The 23296-nt window shown below is 43.6% G+C and overlaps 1 protein-coding gene across 3 annotated transcripts in view; it reads right to left on the reverse strand.

Moving 5' to 3' along the window:
- COL4A2 (collagen type IV alpha 2 chain) overlaps positions 1 to 23296 on the reverse strand; it is a 233660-nt gene that overhangs the window by 20131 nt on the left and 190233 nt on the right. For all 3 annotated transcript variants that reach the window (XM_059721085.1, XM_059721086.1, XM_059721087.1), the window contains exons 27-36: positions 22231 to 22338; positions 18962 to 19183; positions 14768 to 14929; positions 12778 to 12948; positions 6282 to 6425; positions 5482 to 5607; positions 2656 to 2837; positions 1481 to 1544; positions 1070 to 1144; positions 254 to 361 (exon numbers count right to left, since the gene is read on the reverse strand). In XM_059721085.1, coding sequence (XP_059577068.1) covers positions 254 to 361; positions 1070 to 1144; positions 1481 to 1544; positions 2656 to 2837; positions 5482 to 5607; positions 6282 to 6425; positions 12778 to 12948; positions 14768 to 14929; positions 18962 to 19183; positions 22231 to 22338 — 1362 coding nt within the window. The remainder of the gene's footprint in view (positions 1 to 253; positions 362 to 1069; positions 1145 to 1480; positions 1545 to 2655; positions 2838 to 5481; positions 5608 to 6281; positions 6426 to 12777; positions 12949 to 14767; positions 14930 to 18961; positions 19184 to 22230; positions 22339 to 23296) is intronic.

Here is a 23296-nt window from a genome sequence, read left to right on the forward strand (position 1 = left end):
CTATCATCATCATCATTGAAAAAGTGAAAACTTCTAAATAGAGAACAGTTGTGAAAAATTCTTTTTTAAATATAATTTGTTGTGACCATTTTTGTGCTTTTTAACCAGTTTATAGAATGGTCTACATTTTCAAAGGATTTTCAACAAAAATTTTTTGAAAAAAAAAAGGAGGATTCTCCCCCTCCCCAATACTTTGACCAACTGTTCTCCTATTAGGATTTCTGAACTGTTAGGAAGAAAACCCATGTTTTACCGCTTTGTCCTTTTATACCAGGGAGACCTTGTGATCCTTTCAAGCCCTCAATCCCAGAAAAACCAGGATCACCTCTTTGACCTTTTTCTCCTGGGCTTCCTCTCACACCTGCAGACAACAGAAATGTTAAAACAGATTTCCTAAAACAAGCAATATAAATTAAATCTTGGTTTTACAAATGTCATTCATGTTTTCAAGCTAGAACTTCCCTCTTTCCTTCCTGCTCAGTGTTGGCCAGACCATGATCCTACTGGCATCAGTGACATGTCATTGCACAGGTCTTGTAGTATTTTACTAGAGTTGGTGCTTTTGGGTTCTGTATGATGTTGCATGCTTCAGAGCACTATATCCACATTATCAAGGAAGAGGTAATGCTACATGTTTGTCTTAATGTAGCAAATGTGTAACATGTAGTGTTCAAGACTTGTGCCTGAAGGGACAAGTTCTGCAGCCATTGCAGATATGCAACCATCATATTTGTCTATCTTCTTAATTGATGCAAAATTTTTACTGAGTTCAGTGGGAATTTTGGGTGTCAGAGCAGTAAAGGCCAAACCTCATTTTTTAAAATTGGGAACATCAAGCTGTTTAGCTTCTTACTTTCAGGTATACTAGCTTCACTCTGCCCCTTGCTGATCCTGAGGAAATCACATGGGTGTAGGAACAGATACAGTGAGGGTCTGCCACTACGCTGTACCTGTTGAACTGTTCAGTGTGACAGAAAATTCATACGAATAATATCCTCATCCCACCCTGAACTGTAATGTGAGAAAACAATACACAGTGAATAGTCTTTATTGCAAATGAAATTTATACCTGAGGATCCAGGTGTACCAACCTCTCCTTTAAGACCAGGGATTCCTGGTAAGTTTATAGTATCTCCTGGGGTACCTGTTTTAAGCAGAAATGAAAGAATGATGAAAATAGGTATTGATTTTGTATTTACTTACCATTTAGTGGTATGCTGAAGAAGATGCAGTTTTCAGAAGAAAGTATAAAACACACTCCTTCATTTTAGTTATCCCATAACAACAACAACAAAGATAAGATTATTAAAAGGGGCAGAGTATATGTACTTACAAAATGTAATGTTATCTTTGAAAGAGGAAACTAGATTTATACTGACTCCAGTGTGGGCTGAATCAGACCCTATTTGAAGGCCTTTATATCATGCAAGATTATTTTTCTAACCATTGTAAAAAGTCTTAGATATGAAAGTGGACTCACCAGATTCACCGGGTAAGCCAGATTCACCATAAAGGCCTGTAAATCCTTCAGTACCCTTTTCACCCTACCAAGTAGTTGAAAATGGATGTTAGTTCATTACAACAAATGTTTATTCAGTTATTAAAAACAGTTTTCATACAGAAATACCTTGGTAAAATACTAATATACTTCACACCTTCAAGTTTTTTAGCACTTCCTTATTTAATCCTTTGGCTGATAGTAGCCAAAATAAATCAACTAGTTGGTAAATTGTGTTTTCAACTACTTTAAAACTAGGAATACTAATTGTGTGCACAGTAGTTTTTTTAGTCCAAGTCCATTTCCTGAAGTCTTTCCTCTGTCAAATCTTTCACTGAAGTCTGAAGAGGAGTTACCTGAGCAGGGAATGTTTAATTTAGCCTATTACACAAACAGATTGGCTGATTTTTCTGTTACATCTTTTGAGGCAAGCTGAACTCTTTCCAAGATGACTTATTTTGTTGACAAAGCACTCACTGAAAGTGTTCATAAATCCAACTTATTTTAAGGCCTGTTAATTCATTGGGAACTGCACTTTGGGAATAGATTTAATTCTCTGATTTGGCCTCATTCATAAGGTTGGCAAGCAAAGTACATATTTTGCTGGTAGCATAATCAGATCCAGGGGAAAGGGAAGAGTGAACCTCATGTTTCGTAATAGTAATTTAGGAGAAACTAGCAGATTCAGTAGTAGAGCTGAGAAGCTCCAGAGGGGGAACCTGATCCTTCATCACTGAAAAAGCTGATGACTGAAATGTGGGTAATATGGAGTAGAGGAGGAATGAAGCTACATCCTTCAGTGAATGGTATCAGAAGAAACAGTGCTTGTTTCCTAGAGAGGACATGCTCCTACCTTTAGTTTAGTTATTCCATTTCAATTGAATTGATTCCATACCCCAATGCACAGTTTACAATTTGTACAAGACTGGTCTAGGCCCTATAAAAGGAATCAGAACTTGTGGCAGAACTGATATTTTTATTAGACCAACTAGATATTTGCAAAAAAAAAATCTTTATTTGCAAGCTTTTGGGTGCACACACCCCTCTTCAGGCATAGGAGAATACAAATATTGTAACATTTCTCCTAGGTGGAAATGAAGGGACACATTTATTGAAACAAAAACAACAAAACATCCCATCATAGGTCATTAACTTACTCTGACTCCTGTGCTTCCAGGGAAGCCTCTGATACCAGGAGAGCCAGGTTGTCCTGGGTACCCTAGACTACCTGTTACTCCTTTACTACCAATGTCTCCCTTTGCACCAGAAACATGACTAGGCTGTCCAGGAAAACCTGGGAATCCTGGTTCACCAGGTAAACCTGGCATTCCTTTAAGACCTGTTAAAGAAAGAAAAATTTAAATAGAAAACCAGGTGGAAGTTGATCGGTATGTAAAAGCTTGCGTGTAAAAGTTTTTACAATACCAGAAACAGAACCAGGATATAGTGGTACAAAGAGGTAGTGCTTTTGAATGATACAAATCCACAAGGTGCTTCCTTCCAGATTAACATGTAAAAAAATGCTTACATTTGTTTAAAGATGCCAGGAAGGAAAATTCTGATAGTGGAATTTGAGCCAACACAGTACTGAATGAAAAAGACAGGCTGTGCTCCAACTCTATCAAATCAGTTGGTGTGCTTGTACACGTGACGATTGTCACCATGCACACATGACAAAAAATTCCTTTGTGTGGCTTAATAACATCACACAATACATATGCACAAGGTTTGGGGGGTTCAAATGAGTTTGCAGCATTGCAAACTAAGCCACACTCCCATGTAGTTTAGTTTGCAACATTGCTACTTGCAACGTTGCAGTCTTTAATCTGATAGCTCTCCCCCCAGCCGTGGGAGAGGCAGGCAAGCTCTGCCGAAAAAGAGGATTGAGCACCTTGCCACTTCCTCCTTTAGCAGGTGCGTGGTGGCTGCAGGTGCCTGCTGAAGGTAGAAGCAGTCAGCGGCCCAAACAGTTGTTTTTTTCTTGGAGCTTGCCTGCCCCTGCCACAAGTGGGGCTGAGCTGCCAGTGGGCAAAGTGGCCCCTGAGCTGTGGGGGCCCCCGGTCCTTCCCTCCTCAGCAGGACCCCCTGGGAGTGGCCTGGCAGGCTGCTAATGGGTTGGGTGCTGCCCCAGCTTGGAGGCAGCACTTGGCCAGATCCAAGTCTTCCCCAAGTTTGCTGGGGCTTCCCGTGCCCCATGCACTGTTCCTGCTGCCTTGCCCCCACCTGGGACTGCCTGGGAACAGGCTGGCTTGCCCCTGGGGTAGTGCAGGGAGGCAGCACGAGGGCAGCTGGGTGTGCGGGTGGCTCGAAAAGGTGGCGGGGATGGTGCATGGGGTGCTGAAAGCTTGCCAAGCCTGAGATTCCCCGAGTCTACCTGTGCACCATCCAACACTCCATGCACCATCGCCACCACCTTCTCTGGCTGCCAGCATACCCAGCTGCCTGTCTGCTACCTCCCCATGCTGCTCTAGGGGCAAGATAGCCCATTCCAGGGTGGTCCGAGGCAGTGGACAGTGCACAGAGCACTAGAATGCCCGGCGGGCTCAGGGAAGAGTTGGATCTGGCTGGGTGCTGCCTCTGAGCAGGGGCAACATTCAGCCTTCTAGCAGCCCACTCAGGCCTGGATCTCCAGATTTCTAACAGCTGGGTTTAAAACATGGATGAACCCTCAGTCCTTCTCCCTTCTCTCCCAACTTATGCCAGATACACATGTAACCTTCGGACCAGCTCAGTCTATGCATGAATGCTCACATATCCACAGTGCAGAGGGAGGGCCCCAAATACCCAGGTACAAAGTTAGAAAACTAACATTTAGAGGGCAAAGAGATATAAGAATTCTACCCCATGTGTTCAAGACTCATGCTGAGAGTGAATTCACTAAAATGATACAGTTGGTTGTCCCATCTGGAGGTACTCTGGAGCCCGAGATGATAAACGCTTAACATGTAAATGGAGACACCTGCATTGGATTTGGATCTAATTTCAGTCTCCCAAACTACAATTGTAGCACCTGAGAGACACAGGTAGAATCAAGCCCACTGGTTGTTGTTTTTTTTGCCATGATAGCCATGTTGTGATGCTGTAGTCTGGTGGTATAATATATTCAACTTGTGTATAATACCTAGGGTCCAGTTTAAATTGTGGGCCTGGCTCACTAATACTGTGGTGGGGGCCACTATTTTCATGCCCAGAACATGGCGCTTCCCACACACCCTGTTCTGATTTAGGGCCAGGGCAGGTTTAGGGCTAGGTTTAATTGCAGCAGAAGAGGCATTTTTGAAAAGGGAATTCCCTCCCTGCCTGCCAGAAACAATGCGAGGCAAATGGCTGCTACTGCTGTTCCTGCTTCTTCCAGTGAGGCAGGGCAGGGAGCCATGAGCTTTTCAGCAGTGATCAAAGGCCTTGTGAGCAAGACTTCTGCCTGCAACTAAACCCAATCCTTGGCCATGTGCTCCTAGGCTGGGCCAGCCCCATCACAGCCCCCATCTGGGAAGCCAGGCTGCAGCCCTGGCACTGGGCAGGGGAAGGACTATTTGCTCCTTTGCATGTGTGTGCTCTCCCTCTGCTCTCAACCCACAGTACCCCAGTTTTTCCACCTGGAGGAGCAAATATCCCCTCCTGTACCCATCCCTAAGCTCTCTCCTCCCCCTGTCCCTTTTTGTGACCCTTCCCTCCCTTCCCTGCGCTAGGCTTTTGCTGCTGGCTGGGGAATGTTTTCCCCAGCTTGCAGCACACATTTTGTTGCAACAAAATGCCACAATATGGCCATTTGCTGGGGATCTCCCCAGCAAGTGGGCATATCATGGCATGTTGTTGCAAATCACATTTTTCATGAAAATTACTTAATTTCATGGTTTTCATGAAAAATGCAAAATTGCTATTTCAACCAGGCCCTAATAATAATGGAAAGGCTTCTGAATAGCTGCACAACATTTAGTAACTAATAAACCCTCATGAACATTTCTGCTTATTTTACTTCTTACCCTTAAAGCCAGAATCCCCTTTTAGGCCAGTTTGTCCACTATCTCCTTTTTCACCTTTAACTTCCACGAGCATACTGGGATCTATTTTTGGTGGCTTTCCTGGTTCTCCTTGTTCCCCACGGTCACCTAAGATTAATAGGACAGTCAGCTTTGCCACATCAAAACATAAAAAGGACAAAACAGACAAAGGTCTTAATGTCCAGAGCCACCACAGATATTTGTGCACTCATTTGGATGGAAAAGTCAGGAAAAATAACATTTAACCCTTGGAAATGTTCTATATAACACAGTAATATACTTGTCCCACATAGCTTTAAAAAATAAAACAATGCTAGGCATCAGTTCACTGTGAGATTATTTAAGAATCACCACATAACCCAAGATGTGATAATACTGATCTACATACGTCAGGATGCATTACCTTCTAGGACATGCAAGTATCTGACGTAATAGCTCATAATCAACTGTCTGTGACAGATAGAAACTAAGAAGTTTGGTTGGTTTCTTTTTTCAGCTTGAAGCTATGAAAAGTAGGATTTGGTCTTTATAACTCTGGGGAGAGCTGGCTCCCTGAAACAGTCTGTATTGACTGCCATTTATTGAAGATCAAGTTTAACTCATAATTTGTCTAATCCCAAGAGATAGAGCTTGGTCTTTCAAAGGGCTCCTTCTGGGAAGGAATGGTAGAATTTCTGAGCAAGATTCACTATCTCAAAAATGCATTTTACTTGTACTACAATTACACCTCACATGTAAGAAACAGTGACAGTACTATAAAAAATAAACACGTGAGTCAATACCTTTGGAGCCTGGATTACCCTGTTCACCTTTTAGACCAGAAATGCCAAAAAAGCCTATTTCTCCTTTGACTCCTTTATGTCCCTGAAATCCTCGGTTGCCTGTCATGCCCTTGAAACCTTCAATGCCAGGGGAACCCTTAGCACCTTTCAAAGAAAAAAGCAAGAGAAATGTTAAACAAATCCAAAACAGACTTGATCTTTTCTCCATGCTGAGTACCTGCAAACTGGAGACATGGGGGTAAACCTGCACAGGGGTTTGGGTGGGTTTATTTGTTGGATACACAAGCTGCCAAGTGGAATCCTAAAAATGATGTCCAGGTTCACTTTTGTATAGTGCATAGGGAGAGCCATGTACCTAAAGATAGGCCTTTCAGAAGCCAACAAACTGAGTAGGGAATAATTTAAGCTAACCTGCAGAATATGCTGAGGAGATGGCTGGGCCTGGGTGCACACAGTGTTTCTCAAAAGGTAAATGTGCACTTCTGTTCAAGGTTCTCATTCTTGTGCCCACTGCTAGAGTAAGGAGCAAAACTCCTCACCTTTTATTATTCCTTATACCTCAGGCATTAGGGCCCTGATTTGGAAGACCTGTTTTCAAACCCCCTTTTATTTGCCTAGGAGCAAATGCTTTAAACCTAGATCCTTCACATCGTAGGTGAGCATCACAATGGCACAGGCTATTCTCTGAGAAGTAATCAAGGAGCTGACATGGGTTTATGAACTTAAATCCCAGTTCTGGGTGACAATGCAATGGATAGAGACTAATCTAGTCTCTTTTTATGACCAGGTTACAAAACGCCTGGATGCAGGAGTAGGGGTGGAGGTTGTAAACTTAGACTTCAGGAAGGCCTTCAATACGGTATCCCACCCCATACTGGTGAACAAGTTAAGAGGCTGTGACTTGGATGACTACGCAGTCTGGTGGGTGGCAAATTGGCTAGAGGGTCGCACCCAGAGAGTCATAGTGGATGGGTTGGTATCGACCTGGAAGGGTGTGGGCAGTGGGGTCCTGCAGGGCTCGGTCCTTGGACCGATACTCTTCAATGTCTTCATCAGCGACTTGGACGAGGGAGTGAAGCGTACTCTGTCCAAGTTTGTGGATGACACAAAACTGTGGGGAGAAGTGGACATGCTGGAGGGCAGGGAACAACTACAAGCAGACCTGGACAGGTTGGACAAATGGGCAGAAAACAACAGGCGGCAATTCAACAAGGAGAAATGCAAAGTGCTGCACCTAGGGAGGAAAAATGTCCAGCATACCTACTGCCTAGGAAATGACCAGCTTGGTGGAACGGAAGCGGAAAGGGATCTTGGAGTCCTAGTGGACTCCAAGATGAACATGAGTTGTCAGTGTGATGAAGCCATCAGGAAAGCTAATGGCACTTTATCGTGCATCAGCAGATGCATGACGAACAGATCCAAGGAGGTGATACTTCCCCTCTATCGGGCGCTGGTCAGACCACAGTTGGAATACTGCATGCAATTTTGGGCGCCACACTTCAAGAGGGATGTGGATAACCTGGAGAGGGTCCAGAGAAGGGCCACTAGTATGGTTAAGGGCTTGCAGGCCAAGCCCTACGAGGAGAGATTGGGGCACCTGGACCTCTTCAGCCTCCGCAAGAGAAGGTTAAGAAGCAACCTTGTGGCTGCCTATAAGTTCATCACAGGGGCACAGAAGGGAATTGGTGAGGTTTTATTCACCAAGGTGCCCCCGGGAGTTACAAGAAATAATGGCCACAAGCTAGCAGAGAGCAGATTTAGACTGGACATTAGGAAGAACTTCACAGTTCGAGTGGCCAAGGTCTGGAATGGGCTCCCAAGGGAGGTGGTGCTCTCCCCTACCCTGGGGGTCTTCAAGAGGAGGTTAGATAGGCATCTAGCTGGGGTCATCTAAACCCAGCACTCTTTCCTGCCTATGCAGGGGGTCGGACTCGATGATCTCTTGAGGACCCTTCTGACCCTAACATCCATGAATCTATGAATCTATAGTTGGTCCATGGGCTGTGTATATAGTATAATAGCCTCAGATGTGAAGGTTAGCTGTAATTATAAGCAAGAAAACCTGCCAAATAAGTAGTTGCAGATAATTTGGGGGCAGAACTGGGAGTGGTGGTAGAGCAACAGATGGCCCTGCTTCTCTTATATAATGCAACAAGTACTGCCAGACGTAGTTCTGGGGGAGGCAGACAAACCCTTAGGCTAGGGACAGACATTACACATAGAGTGGTTTAAGTGATCAAAAACTGGTTTAAACCTGTAACAGAACAGATGTTCAGTGCACATAAACCAGTTTGAAAATGGCTGAAACCGGTTTGAGATAATCAGACTTAACTGATTTGGGTCAAACCAGTTTATACAATGTCTGTCCCAGACCCCTTGCTGGTTTAAGTTAAACCAGACACCCCCAGCACCCTGGCATGCTCTTGAGCTGGGCAGGGCTCTCTGCTCCACAGCAGGGCTGGCCCCCCCCCACTCTCTAGTCAGAGCAGGGGCAGGGTGTGGCCAGATGCTCGCCGGCCATGGCCCCTGAGGGAAATTTCTCCCCCCTGCTGGCAAACCCTGAGGATTACAGCTGCTGTTTGCTAGCCCCAGCTGAACCTCCATGGCTTGCCTGCAAACAGGCAGGGATGGAGTTAATTGCTCCCTCTGTCCCCTCTATCCCCCAGAACCCCCAGGGCTTTGGCTTCAGTCTCTGTTGCCTGTCCCTGAGCCAGAGAGAGGGAAGTTACTGTGAAGGTGGCAAACGTTGGCAAGGACCTGACAATCATCACACATGCTGATTAAGACTTAAGAGAAGTTGCAAACAGCTTCACCAAAGTTTTCAGAGCTACATTTACATTATAAAGCCTTTCTGAATGCCTGACTGTAATGACAATTTGCAGAAAAGGACAATTTTCTTGCAATTTCCCAGTTGATCTAATGAAAGGTATCATTTTGGAACCAAGAGTTCTAGTTTTTTCTATGTCTTCTTGTCTCAGACTAACATGGCTACCAAATACACCCCTGACTGTAAGGAGATATAATAGATATCTGATTCACTCAAAGTACCTTATCTGACTGTAAGGAGACACTCTGCCCTCAGGATTAGTAAAACTAATTCTTGTCTTTCTGGTTTACATTTTCAGTTAGACTAAGCTGTGTGTATGCTATGTTTTACTGGGCTGTATCTTAGTTTAGGCAAAGATTTTTGGTAGTTCCTTGTTGTACACTTTGCAAATTGCTGTGTTCAATACATACTTGCTTCCGAGAAAGGATGTTTTCCCCATCCCCTGTCTGCTATCTTGGGCTGGTGCCTAGCCATGCCCTGGTTTAACAGAGCATTCCTGTCAAGGTATTAATCACTTTAAGTGTGCAGCTTAGACTAACCTGCAAAGAGTGAATCAATTCAGGCTCGGGCTTTTTGTATGTTTGTCCCTAGCCTTAAAGCTCCGTGGCATTAAGTTATAGAAGCAGGCACCTCACTGTAAGATCTCCTAAAACTCCTAGATTGCCACTAAATATAAAAAATGTGGTTTTAACATCAATATACGTGGTAAAGTCTGAAGAACAAATCAGGATGTACTACAAGAAATCAAATGTTATAGTCTAATTTCAAAAAGATTTTGCAATGCAGACTATTCTTTTAAGTGGACTGGAACAGTAATCAGAGCCTTCTAGCAGCAAAGCTGAGAATTAAACCCTAAACAATACTGAAGAGAGAGAAAAGACTAAAAATGGATGCATTTTAACTCATAAAGAAACAAAAATGTAAGGAATATGCTCCAAAAGTAGACTCAGTATGAAAAGGAGAATGCTACAGGAAAAGTGGAATAAAATCAAGATGATAGATGACAAGGGTACTGTGACAATGGCAATATTTAAATTCAGTTAAGCCTATCATTGACAACATCTGGACCCAAGTGGCCAAGTGGCAGACCAATTAAGTAGGTTTCTATGGGAGGAATTTGATACCTTTTGATAAAGGTGAAAGAATAATAAACATTTTTTTTGGAGAAAAGCAGAAAAAAAAACCACTGGGCTGGTGGACAGAAGTAATGAACAGTAACCAGCATACATTTTTCAAAAGGAAAAATACCACATACTCATTACTGCTCTTAAAAAAGTTTCTGGAATCAAGGTTTAATGGCTAAAGACTACCTGTGGAGAACAATTATAAAACATACCAGGCTAAGTAACTCCACTGACATATTTCTGAGCAGGGACCAAGACAACTCTCCTGCTAGGATTACAGACAGGCTCAGGGGACACGATGCCATCCCTATGGTCAGGGACAATCTAGTTAGGGAACTCTTGGAGGGGCTGGACAAGTTTAAATCAGCAAAGCCAGATGCTTTTCACCCAAGGGTAGTGAGGGAATTGGCGGAGGTCATAGCAGGGCCCCTGGCATGACTGTGACTGTATGAGCATTTGTGGTGCTTGGGCCATGTCCCAGAGGACTGGAAAAGGGCCAATGTAGTCCCCATTTACAAGAAGGGGAGAAAGGAGGACCCAGCCAATTATAGGCCAGTCAGTCTCACCTCAGTCCCTGGGAAGACCTTTGAGAAAATTATCAAGGAACATATCTGCAGAGACCCAGCATGGGAGGTAATGCTCAGGGGCAACCAGCATGGGTTCATTGCGGGCAGATCCTGCCTGACTAACCTTGTTTCCTTTGACGACCAGGTCACAAAGTCGTTGGATGTGGGCGCTCAGGTGGATGTTGTCTACTTGGACTTCAAGAAGGACTTTGACATTGTTTCTCACCCCATTCTCATAAAGAAAACTAGGTGACTGCGGTATTGATGCCTACACAGTCAGATGGGTGGCAAATTGGCTCGATGGTTGCAACCAGAGAGTGGTGGTGGATGGGTCATTTTCAACCTGGAGGGATTTGGGCAGTGGAGTTCCCCAGGGCTCGATCCTCAGGCCCGTGCTATTTAACAACTTTATCAGCGACTTGGAGGTGGACGTGGAAAGCACGCTGTCCAAATTTGCTGATGACACAAAGATGTGGGGAGAAGTGGGCACACTGGAGGGGAGTAACAGAATCCAACTAGATCTAGACAAATTACAGAGGTGGGAGCATGAGAATAGAATGGACTTCAACGCAGACAGGTGCAAGGTGCTGCATCTAGGGAGAAGGAACCTGCAACATATCTATAGGCTGGGTATTACCCTTCTCAACAACACAGTGGCTGAAAGGGATCTTGGAGTCATTGTTGACTCCAGGATGGACATGAGCTGCCAATGCAAGGAAGCAGTCAGTAAGGCTAACCGCACCTTGTTGTGCATCTATCAAGGCATCACAAGCAAGTCCAGGGGGGTGATCCTTCCCCTCTATGTGGCACTGGTCAGGCCACAGTTGGAGTATTGCATCCAGTTCTGGGTGCTGCACTTTAAGAGGGATGGGGCTAACCTTGAGAGGGTCCAGAAGAGGGCCACACGCATAGTCAGGGGGCAGCAGGCCAGGCCCTACGAAGATAGACTGAAGGGCCTGAATTTATTCAGCCTCCACAAGAGAAGACTGAGAGGGGATCTGGTGGCTGTCTATAAACTCACCAGGGGTGACCATCAGGAAATAGGTGAGGCTCTGTTCCCCGGGTACCACTTGGGATAACAAGGAGTAATGGCCACAAGTTGATTGAGAGCAGGTTCAGGCTAGATATCAGGAGGTATTACTTTATGGTTAGGGTTGTCAGGCTCTGGAATGGGCTCCCAAGGGAGGTGGTGCTCTCCTGTACCTTGGGGGTCTTTAAGAGGAGGCTGGATAGATATCTGGCTGGGCTGTTATGACCCCAGCACTCATTCCTGCCCAGGGCAGGGGGTCGGACTTGATGATCTATTCAGGTCCCTTCCAATGCTAGAAACTATGAAACTATGACATAAACAGAGTTGCATCAGCAGAGAGTTTGGCCCCCCATACTTAATATAGGCAATGGCAAACCAATTTTATCTTGCTTAATACTCCTATTACCATATTTTCTCACACATAAAATGCCCCTGAATAATCCATGCACCTTGTTTTTGGAAGGCAGAATATAGACAAAAACATTTTTCCAGAGTCATGGCTAACCCTTCTGGGGTACACAGTGTCCAGATGCCTCATGCTAACTATCTCCTGGATGCCACACTTCCTGATCACTTTATGTTTCCAGGACAATTTACTCTATGTCACATAAGGTTAGGCCATGATCCTTCCATGGGCAGTAGCAAGACTATATGTAGTTCTTTACTATATGTAGTTCTTCCTGTAAATGAAGCATTGCTTCCACATCACAAATGTCATCAGGATACTACCAGCAGTTCAGTCAACAGCTATGGCTGTGAGAAAGTTAACACAGGAGTCTGTCATCCATTTTGACAGTTGCATGGCACGCACAGTGTCTCCAGGCTTTCTTCTTTTCTAGAGAAGAAAATAGCTTTCCCACTTAAAACATGCACTCTAGTTTTGCAGGGTTGATGTTGGGGAAAAAGGTGTGTGCTGCATGTGAGAAAATACAGTATTTTAAAACCTTACCTTTATATCCTTGAAGGCCATGCATTCCATCTATGCCAGGGAGACCAGTCTTACCAGGTATACCTTGTACTCCTGGGATACCTAGTTCACCTTTATCACCAGATAGACCTTTCATACCCACTGGGCCAGGAAAACCTTGTTCACCATGATCTCCCCTGGCACCAGGTGACCCTGCAACAGTCATAAAGGGAAAAGAAGCTTAGGTGTTGCAGAAGAGACACGTTCACCAAGCTGATGGACATTTCCAAGCCCTCATGCCTGAACAGACTTTCAGTCCAGCTGGACCCCATACATTGCTCCATTTCCTTACTCTTCCCTACTCTGTACTCTGTAGTTCTAGTCTGTAGAAATACAGGGAGCACTGAAGAGTCCAAGAGGATTAATATTAATGAAAAGATAGCAGCTTTGTCCTTCCAGGTACCAATATAACCTCATCACCAGACTTCCTGGTTTTCTCTGATTAAAAAAAAATCCCCAATTTTCAGGTTAAAAAAAGTAATCCAAAATCCACATTTTCCCATGATTAAAATGAAATGCCTCTAATTCATTCCAGCCAGGAAGAGTACACAACAGCTACAGATGCTTCCTCAGCCTGATGAAGGGTTTTTAAACTCGAAACCTTCCTAAGAAATTTTTCCCCAGCTATTTAAGTTGGTCTAATAAAAGATGTCAGATTCACCCAAAGAACCTTGTCTGCCCATGTCATTAGACCCACACGGCTACAGCCTACAACCTGGTGGTGAAGTGGTGGTGGATGGATCATTTTCGACCTGGAGGGATGTGGGCAGTGGAGTCCCCCAGGGCTCAGTCTTTGGGCCCGTACTGTTCAACATCTTTATCAGTGACTTGGACAAGGGGGTGAAAAGCACCTTGTTCAAATTTGTGGACAACGCTAAGATGTGGGGAGAAGTGGGCATGCTAGAAGGGAGGGACAGGCTACAACTAGATCTGGACAGGTTATGGGGTGGGTGGATGAGAATAGGATGGGATTCAATACTGGTAAGTGAAGGGTATTGCAACTAGGGAGGAAGAACCAGCAGCATACCTATAGGCTGGGGAACTCCCTTCTTGTCAGCACAGAGGCAGAAAGGGATCTTGGAGTCATTATTGATTCCAGGATGAACATGGGCTGCCAATGTGAGGACACAGTCAGTAAGGCCAACCGCACCTTGTCATGCATCCACAGATGCATCATGAGCAGGGCCAAGGAGGTGATCCTCCCCCTCTATGTGACATTGGTCAGGCTGCAGTTGGAGCAGTTGGCATCCAGTTCTGGGCGCCGCACTTCAGAAGGGATGTGGCCAGCATTGAGAGGGTCCAGAGGAGGGCCACTCGCATGGTCAGGGGGCAGCAGGGCAAGCCCTACGAGGAGAGGCTATGGGACCTGAAACTGTTTAGCCTCCACAAGAGAAGGCTGCGAGGGGATCTGGTGGGCATCTATAAACTTACCGGGGGGACCAGCGGGGAATGGGAGAGGCCCTGTTCCCCTGAGCACTACCCGAAGTAACTGCCACAAGTTGATTGAGAGTAGGTTCAGGCTAGACATCAGGAGGCACTACTTCAGAGTCAGGGCAGTTAGGATCTGGAACCAACTTCCAAGGGAAGTGGTGCTTGCTCCTACCTTGGGGTCTTCAAAAGTTTCAAATCTAGTTTCTAGATAATCACCTAGCTGGGGTCATCTGATCCCAGCATTCATTCCTGCCTGTGGCAGGGGTCATATTGGATGATCTGCTCAGGTCCCTTCTGACCCTAACAACTATGAAACTACATCCCTCTAATACATAGATGTATATATAATGGTGTTTCATTTTGATCATGGAAAAATGTGGATTTTGGGTTACTTTTTTAACCCTAAAATTTGAGATTTTTTTTTCAATCAGAGAAAACCAGGATCCCTGCTCATCACTATGATATGTGCTCCACTCAAGGCTGGCAAAAAGTAGCTCAAGGAACACAACAGAAGGGAGTGTACAGGAAGTGTCTTCCTTACCAATGTTTCCGGTTATACCACCTCTCCCAGCTGGTCCTTGATGTCCTGGAATCCCTGGGAATCCATGGGATCCTGGTTCTCCTGGCAGACCAATCAAACCATGAGGGCCTTGGAGACCCGGCTCACCTTTGGATCCTGGTGAACCTGGGATACCACCAGCTCCTAAAATATTGTAATAATAATAACAACAGTTTCAGCATCTAGAGTATTTCCACAGAGCACTTGTACTAATCAATGTATGTGTGCACTGAATAGAGCTGCACCAGCATTTCAGAGCAATTATTTTTCATCAGAAAATATACTGACTTTGGGAGGATCAAATGAAAATACAGTTCATTAATTGTTCAGTAAATTACATTGAAAATAGGAACATCTTATTTTACACAGGAAAGTTTAGATGGGGAAAACTTATGAGCTATCTCCAATAAATGGGAAATGTCCTGCCTTGGCAGAATATGGACTCCATGACCTGGGAAGCCTCCCATTTCTGATATCCAGGATTTTATTATTCTCTATGTCCAATACTTCCGTATTAAAGTCAGATAACTGAATCACAGCAATAACACTCCAGGGCCTTTCTCAAGCAACATCTATGTTTTCAGAAATAGGCCAGTGAGAACTTCATGATTCATAACATTGTTCAAAGATACTGCAGCCTTGCTGTAGGTCTGGCTGGTAAGATTAATATGCAGTGGGCTTGATTCTGAACATATTGGTGCATTGGAGGACAATATATGTAAGATATTAAAGTTGGTGTGACAGACCCTTAGCAAACACCCTTTTAAAGCCACTTCAATTCACAGGCGGCAGAAATATGGAATTCAGGAAAATTATGCTAATTCCACTTTTCTGTGTGTTCTGGTTCTACAAAAAATGTAATTCCTGTGATTTCAGTGCAATTACACTTGCTTTACATTTGGGCAATGGAGAGAAAGAGCAGGATGAAAGGTGCAAGTGTTTTTGTTAGATAAACAAAAGAAAGCAGATTTCTCTTCTGAGGCACTAAAAACTTAAACTGGATGAAAGATATCAAACAACCATAAACAAAAGATTAGGGGAAATGAAGAATAGGAAGAATTAGGGATTGCGTTAAGAAACATTTTAGATCGGAGTGGGCAAAATACGGCCCGTGGGCTGGATGTGGCCCGTGAGGCCATTCTACTGGTCCTGCAGGGCCCCTAAAAAATTTAGAAAATTAATATAAATCTGACCTTGGTTCCTGTCAAAAATGACAGGAACCAAGGGCAGTAGGACCTAGGGGAAGCCCGGTGGGCTCCCACAACAGCAGGGACCGCCTAACCTGATCCCCACACAGCAGGGAGAGCTGTCCCAGCAGCTAGGAATGCTGCATCCCAGCCATGTGAGGATCAGGTTGGGAGATGCATCCCTGCCTGGTGGGGATGCTGTCTGGCAGCCATGTGGGGATTGGCTGGGTCCTGATCCACACGTGGCCGGGAGAGACAGCCCTACCTGGCTACCCCTGGTTGCAGTGGGGCAGAGCCTGGCGGGAGGGCAGGAGCATCCTTCATCTCAACAGCCCCCACTGGGAGGAAGTTTAGACCCCTTCCAGGGCACAGTTTACTACATCTTATTTTAATGTGCAGTTACCTTACTGTACATTAATAGCATGTGTAGTTGCACCCACTGTTCCATATGCATTTTGTTAGTTTCTTCTGTTTTTATCCAGGACAGTTATTGTTCATGAATGTAATGCCATGAAAGAATATATGGAAAGCAGTGCACAGCACTGCTTTTTCAGCATCTGATGAAAGAAGCTCCATTCCATGAAGTGTTGTGCTATGTATATCTATTTTAGTTAGTCTATCGGGTGCAAATCTACTGCACCATCTACTTAAATTCAGACTAACACAGCTAACTATGCCTCCTACGTATGTATTCCCATTTGGTCCTATGGAAAGGCAGTTGAGGATTTCAGTGGAAATGGTTAAACATTTATATTTCTGACGGAAGATCAAGAAAGGAATTGCTCATACAAAAATTCTTCTATGTCCAATATTTTCCTTGGAGAAATTATGTATGAATTGTGAAACGTTGAAAATAGACATGCTGACATGATTTGCCCTTAGCTGTCATTACTTTCCCTTAATACTGAGGTCTCATATCCATATAAAAAATTGTGCAGAAAGGCATTGATCTTTTCCTTTTTTGTCCCTTCTTAATCTGAATCTTTTTCTCCCACATATGAAACTTACTTAAAGGCCTTGCTGACTCACCTGAGACAAAGAATAAAGTCTAGTGTTTATAAAAAGGTAACAAATTGCTCTCTTCATTCATTTCCCCGCAAAGGCAAATCTGTGCTTCTACTGAAGACATCCCTGCATGTAAAATGCTCTGCAATGTAAAATGGATGGACCTAGCTTTGTCTCCCCATGTCAGTTACCCCGGAGATCAGTATGTTTTCTATAGTACCCACAGTTGAGTGTTCACTCTTATAATCTTATCTCCCTTATTTTTCAGTCATTTAAAAAAAAAGCAAAAGAATCCCCCACTTAATTGATTCACTGTGTTATGCACCTGGCTATATATTGAGTAAACGCACAATCATAATGCTACAACTGTTGTCCTTACTCCCTTCTTTACCTCTCACACTTATACATTTAAAAGGGAGCTTTTCATATATTTTCATACATAAAAGGAGAATTACTCACTTAAATGTGATTGGCTATCAGCAGGAATTGGGTATCACTATCTACCTCTCATCTGTGCCTTTGAAAATCTTGCTGCAAAAATATAAATTGTAAGCTCTTTCTGTAAAAAAGTATGTTCATCTTCCACAAAGAACTCTGTAATGTTTTGTATTCTATAAAATAACTGAAAAACAAAATGACAACAGCCAAGAGAGAAATCATAAATAAAGGGATGTCTTCAGCCACTGACTAGGTAGCAATATTATACATTTCTTCACAGGAACTAAATAGGAAGCCTGAAACCTGATCTGAAGAGGCCATATCTGGGCATGAAAGGGCCCCCATACCATTTTCCAGTGAGATTACCACAAGGATTTCCATTGTTATATGTGGACTTTAGAAGTAGACAGACACTTGTTTGGGATGGTTTAGTCAGGGATGATCCTACCTTGTGAGGTCCCTTCCCTTGTGAGGTCCCTACTTTCCTATGATCCTACAACCCCTTTTCTAAGCACTCTGAAAACAGAACCTTAAGAACTGTATTTACCACTAAACAAATCCAGGTTTGACCTAGTACCCTAGGTTAAAGGCTCAATATCACATCATTGAGCTCTACGTATTCTGAGCTGTATATCAGATTGACACAGTTTCTACATCACAGCCATTCTGTGATGTTCTAGAGAACCAAACTAGAAATTTTGTGCAGGCATGTGATAAATTCAAAATCTTTTATTGAATGAAATAATGAATAATACACTCAGTACTTATATCCCTCCCTTAATGTTTATATTTATAATGAACTGTGCATTTTTTGCAAGCTGTCTGTTTATGGAATCATAGAAAAATGGAGTAAAAGGGAATTCAGGAGGTCAATATAGTCCAACCCCCCTAGCTCAGGACAGGTTCATCTTTGTCTAAACCATTCCAGACAAATATTTATCTAATCTGAACTTAAAAAATTGGAGATGGGGACTCTGCAACCTACCTGGAGAAGTGGTTAGCTGTGTTAGTCTGAAGTCAGACAGAAGGTAGGGCAGGGTAGTACCTTAGAAACCAAATGGTTCAGAGAGGAAACTTTCATAGACAATAGCCTATGTCATCAGCTTACATCAGATGAAGTTGCTTACAAAAGCTCATTAGTGTTCATTCATTCATTCATTCATTCATTCATTTTATATGCTGCCTTTCATAACAAAAGCTCAGGAGGCTTACAGTAAGAGAACAGAATAATTTATAGAACAGGAGAATGAACATGAAAACAAAATAATATAAAAGGTACCTTATGTATAAACATAAAACAGAAAGCCCCAAAACAATAGCCCAGCCCAGCTCTGTTAAGGTACCACCTTTTCCTACTTTCTGCAACCTGCCAAGAAAATCTGTTTGAAATAGAGGGATAAATGCATTTGCTGGATGTTACACAATTGCTTACATGATCAGCATCTTTTTTGCAATCTCACATAGTGATGCCCAAGTAAAGCTGCACTCTGGCTGCACTCATATCTTTCTTCTCATGTAACATTTCTTTATTTGAGACAACAGTTACCTTGCAGTCCTGGTACTCCTTGATTTCCTGGTGGGCCTTTTAATCCAGGTAATCCAGGTAGTCCAACATCACCAATGGACCCTGCTGATGCTCCTAAAACTTCACCTGCAACTCCCTTTGGTCCATCAGGCCCTGGGAGTCCTGGTTTTCCTGAAATACCATCATCCCCCTGTTGACCAAGTAAACCTGATGGGCCTCTTTCTCCCCTGGGTCCATGAAATCCTAGAAGGAAAATAGCAGTCAACATGAGGCTTACCAGGTATCACAAGATATCAGATATTACAGATACCAGGTCAAAAATAAAGTTATGCCTGAGCAATCCAGTAGGCTAATATGGGAGATGGGCGAGGTAACCAGAGACCTAGAAAAGGGCCAGTGTAGTGCTCTTCTTTAAAAAAGGCAAAAAAGGAAGACTGGGGAACTACAGACAAATTTGCCTCACCTCAGTACCCAGAAAGTTACTGATGTATATCCAAAAGATGTCAATTTGCAAGCTTCTGGAAGAGGAAAGGCTGATCACAAGCACACAATTGAATGAGTTGCATCAAACAAACCTGATCTCCTTTTTTGACAAAGTAACCACTTGGGTGGAGGAAGGCAATGCTATGGATATAGCATATCTGGACTTCATCAGGGTTTTTGACAAGGTTCCACATATCCTTCTCATAAACAAATTGGAAAAATGAGGGCTAGACAAAACTACTGCAAGGTAGATAGATAACTGGCTCAATAACCACAAGCAAAGGGTAATTATAAATAGATCCATGTCAGAAAAGCAGGAGGTTTCAAGTGGAGTCCCATATGGTTCTGTCCTGAGCTCAGTGTTGTTCAATGTGTGTATTAATTATTTGGATTCTGAAACTGAATGCTTCTTGAGCAAGTTTGCAGATGGCAAGAAACTGGGAAGGATTGTGAACACATTGGAGGACAGGATATTGACAGATTGAAAAGCTGGGCTGGAGCTAACAGGATGAAGTTCAATGCTGGCAAATGCAAGGTGTAACACCTCAGGAAAAATAATCAAACATACAAACACAAAATGGGTGACGCCTGCCTGGATGGCTGCATTATAGAGAAGGATATGAGAATCTTAGTAGATCACAGACTCAGTATGGGTACCCTTGGTACCCTGATTTAGGTGCCTTGGCTCCCCATACAAGGAGAGACCAGATGAGTGGGGAGCCACTTAAACTGACTGGGAGTGAAATGCATTAGAAACAAGTAGGGCTTAGGTTCCTCTCCCTGTCAGGATCTTCAAATCTGAACTCTGCTCCAGTTAGGTGACTAATCTAGCCTGGGGGAGGAAGTCGGGACGAAGACAGAAAGGGACCCCAACACAAAATTACCAGCAGCCTATGTGGTTGGAGGTAAGCGTTCAAGGTCATGCTCCAAAATAGGCAGAACAGGGATTTGAGACTACATATCCCACACCCCAGTGATGGCTGTCACAACTGGGTTAGGCGCACACACCTTTTCCCCACCTCTAAGGTAGGCTACATGCCTGAGGAATGCCTAGTTTGAGAATCCCACTTCAGGATTCATTAGCTGTGAGAAAGCATCCCCGCTTAGGCAGCTCTGCACACATCCACTGGCAGAAATGGTTAAGAAGCAGCCAGTAGTGGGGCTTAAATGGTTGGCTTAGGTACCTAAGTACTAGTGAGAATTTGGTCCTTAAGCACTTTGAAATATCTGTCTTTGTGCCTTTTCCCCACTTAACAGAAATGGTATTAATGGTTTTTGAAGCCTATTATGGGAAAATTGAATCCTGTGTTTCCTCAGCCTGATTACATGGTGTGAGCAGGTGGTAACATCACTTCCATTCTAGATTGCAGAGCAGAAGCAGACCTGTAATAGGGAGATTGCTTGTAGCTTCCATGGATCTAATGCAGCCTCTTCTGCAAGAAGAAGACAACAAGTGGATCTACATTGCCCCACATATTCATCTTGCCCTCCTCCTTCACTGTGAGTGATGCCATGCTGGGCTGGGTTCTTGACAACACTAAGAGTGTGCAGTCTCAGACTTGGCTTTCATCCAAATCTTCTTTGTTCCTTATGCATCAGAACTGAGTTGTTTTCACTGTCACAACCCTCCTCATCTGCAGGAGGAGGGACAAGACATGTCCTTCTTCTAATAAGATGAATAGTATGTTTTGTAGTAGTTTTGTTTTAAAATTATATTAACTATCAACTACTCAACTATTTGAAAAGCATTCATATAAACATTCCCAGAATAATAAAACAAACAAATAAAATTATGCCTAATACATAAGAATCATAGAATAATAGAAGTAGGGTCAGAAGGGACCTTGTAGATCTTCAGGTCCGACCCCCTTCTTGGGCAGGAAGAAAACTGGGCTCAAATGACCCCAGCCATGTAGGCATCGAGCCGCTTCTTAAAGACCCCCAGGGTAGGAGCCAGCACCACTTCCTTTGGAAGTCGGTTCCAGATCCTAGCCGCCCTGACTGTGAAGCAGTTCCTACGGATGTCTAATCTAAACCTGCTCTCCAACAACTTGTGGCCGTTATTCCTTGTTATCCCGGGGGGTGCTAGGGGAAACAAGGTCTCCCCCAAACCCTTCTTGTCCCCCCCTAGTGAGTTTACAGACGGTCACCAGGTCCCCCCTCAGCCTTCTCTTGTGAAGGCTGAACAGGTTCAGGTCCCGTAGCCTCTCATTGTAGGGTCTGCCCTGCTGTCTCCGGATCATGCGGGTGGCCCTCCTCTGAACCCTCTCAATATTGTCCACATCCCTCTTGAAGTGCGGTGCCCAGAACTGGACACAGTACTCCAGCTGCGGCCTGACCAGTGTCGCGTAGAGAGGGAGGATCACCTCCTTGGCCCTACTTGAGATGCACCTGTGGATACACGATAAGGTCCAGTTAGCCCTGCTGACAGTGACCCCACATTGTCGGCCCATGTTCATCTTGGAATCAATGATGACTCCAAGATCCCTTTCTGACTCCGTGCTCTCAGGAAGGGAGTTTCCCATCAGTGGTTTAATGCACATCTAAAACAATACCCATATAAGACAGTGTGGAAACTGGACAGATGTAAAATGATGTTTCTCTTTAGGGAAGGGAGATAATCAGCAGTCTATGGGCAGGATGCATATTCAACTTTTGGTTTGTAGGCCTAAGGTGTTTGGCCCACATACACAAAGAGACTTAGGGTGATGACACAGGTAAAATTTTCATGTGATCGGGCCCCTGAAAGGACTACTATCATAAAGACAACACATATATATAGAGAATAACCAATCATCTCAAGGTACCTGGAGGACCTGGTAATCCTTCCTGGCCAGGGTCACCTGGAAAACCTTTCAGACCTTGTAATCCATCTAGACCTGGATCACCTGGAATCCCTTTTGCACCTTTTGAACCTAAGTCACACATAGGAAAATCATAATGAATTATATCCAAAACAATGAAAATCCAATTATACATGAAGACAGACAAGTATGCCAGAAACTGTCATAATTTTATACCTTAAGATTTAAAGATCAATTTGTACTAACTTTTATCTTTAATGAAATTTCTCTACATGCTCTAAAATATTGAATTTCAAAGCTTAACATCCCTGTGAATTTATTTTGTATTCCTATATTGCAATATATTTACTGGCTGTGACAAAAACAGGATGAGCTTACTTAAATGCAATAGTGTAACTGCAGGTCAACAAATGGGACATTCATCTTAGGTGCTGCCTAAGGTGGGGCACCTTACTCTCCCTCTCCTCCCTGCACCCTGCACCTATCATGTAGCAACTCTAGCAGCCAAGTGTACCACTAGGCATGAGACAAGCGGTGAGGGCAGAGCAGCAGCTGTGTTCAGTGGTTCATCCCCTGGGGAAGTCACTGCTATGAGAAGTATCAGTTAACCTCCTGGCCTCCTTTTTTTCACCACAGAAATACCATTTGTAATCACCACTTGGCAGTGGCTTCCATGTTAAGCCTCATCGCAGCAGCTTTCCCAGGGTATACAACTACTCCGTTATGCTTCTGCTGAAATGTACAAGATTCATTTGCCATCTGTAATAATTGATTTTCCTTCATTCCATATATTTTTATACTAATTAAGAAACCTGTGTATAAAAAGCAGGCAGCAGATGGAGAGTAAACCAAAGTCATATCTCAATAACCCATTGTGCTAGGATAGTTAGTATTAACATTTGGTGCCAAACAGTATTATGAAAAAATGTTTTTCTTCTCAGCAGCATTTAGTTTAAGCCAAACTTGGTAAAATCTATTTAAACAATCTCTTGCAAGACTAAACAATGAAGACAGTTTAGGTATTATTTTTTAGAACAATTAAATAAATAGGCCTTGAGACAACTAAGAC

This window comes from Alligator mississippiensis, chromosome 1, assembly GCF_030867095.1.
Source record: "Alligator mississippiensis isolate rAllMis1 chromosome 1, rAllMis1, whole genome shotgun sequence".
Lineage (NCBI taxonomy): Eukaryota > Metazoa > Chordata > Crocodylia > Alligatoridae > Alligator > Alligator mississippiensis.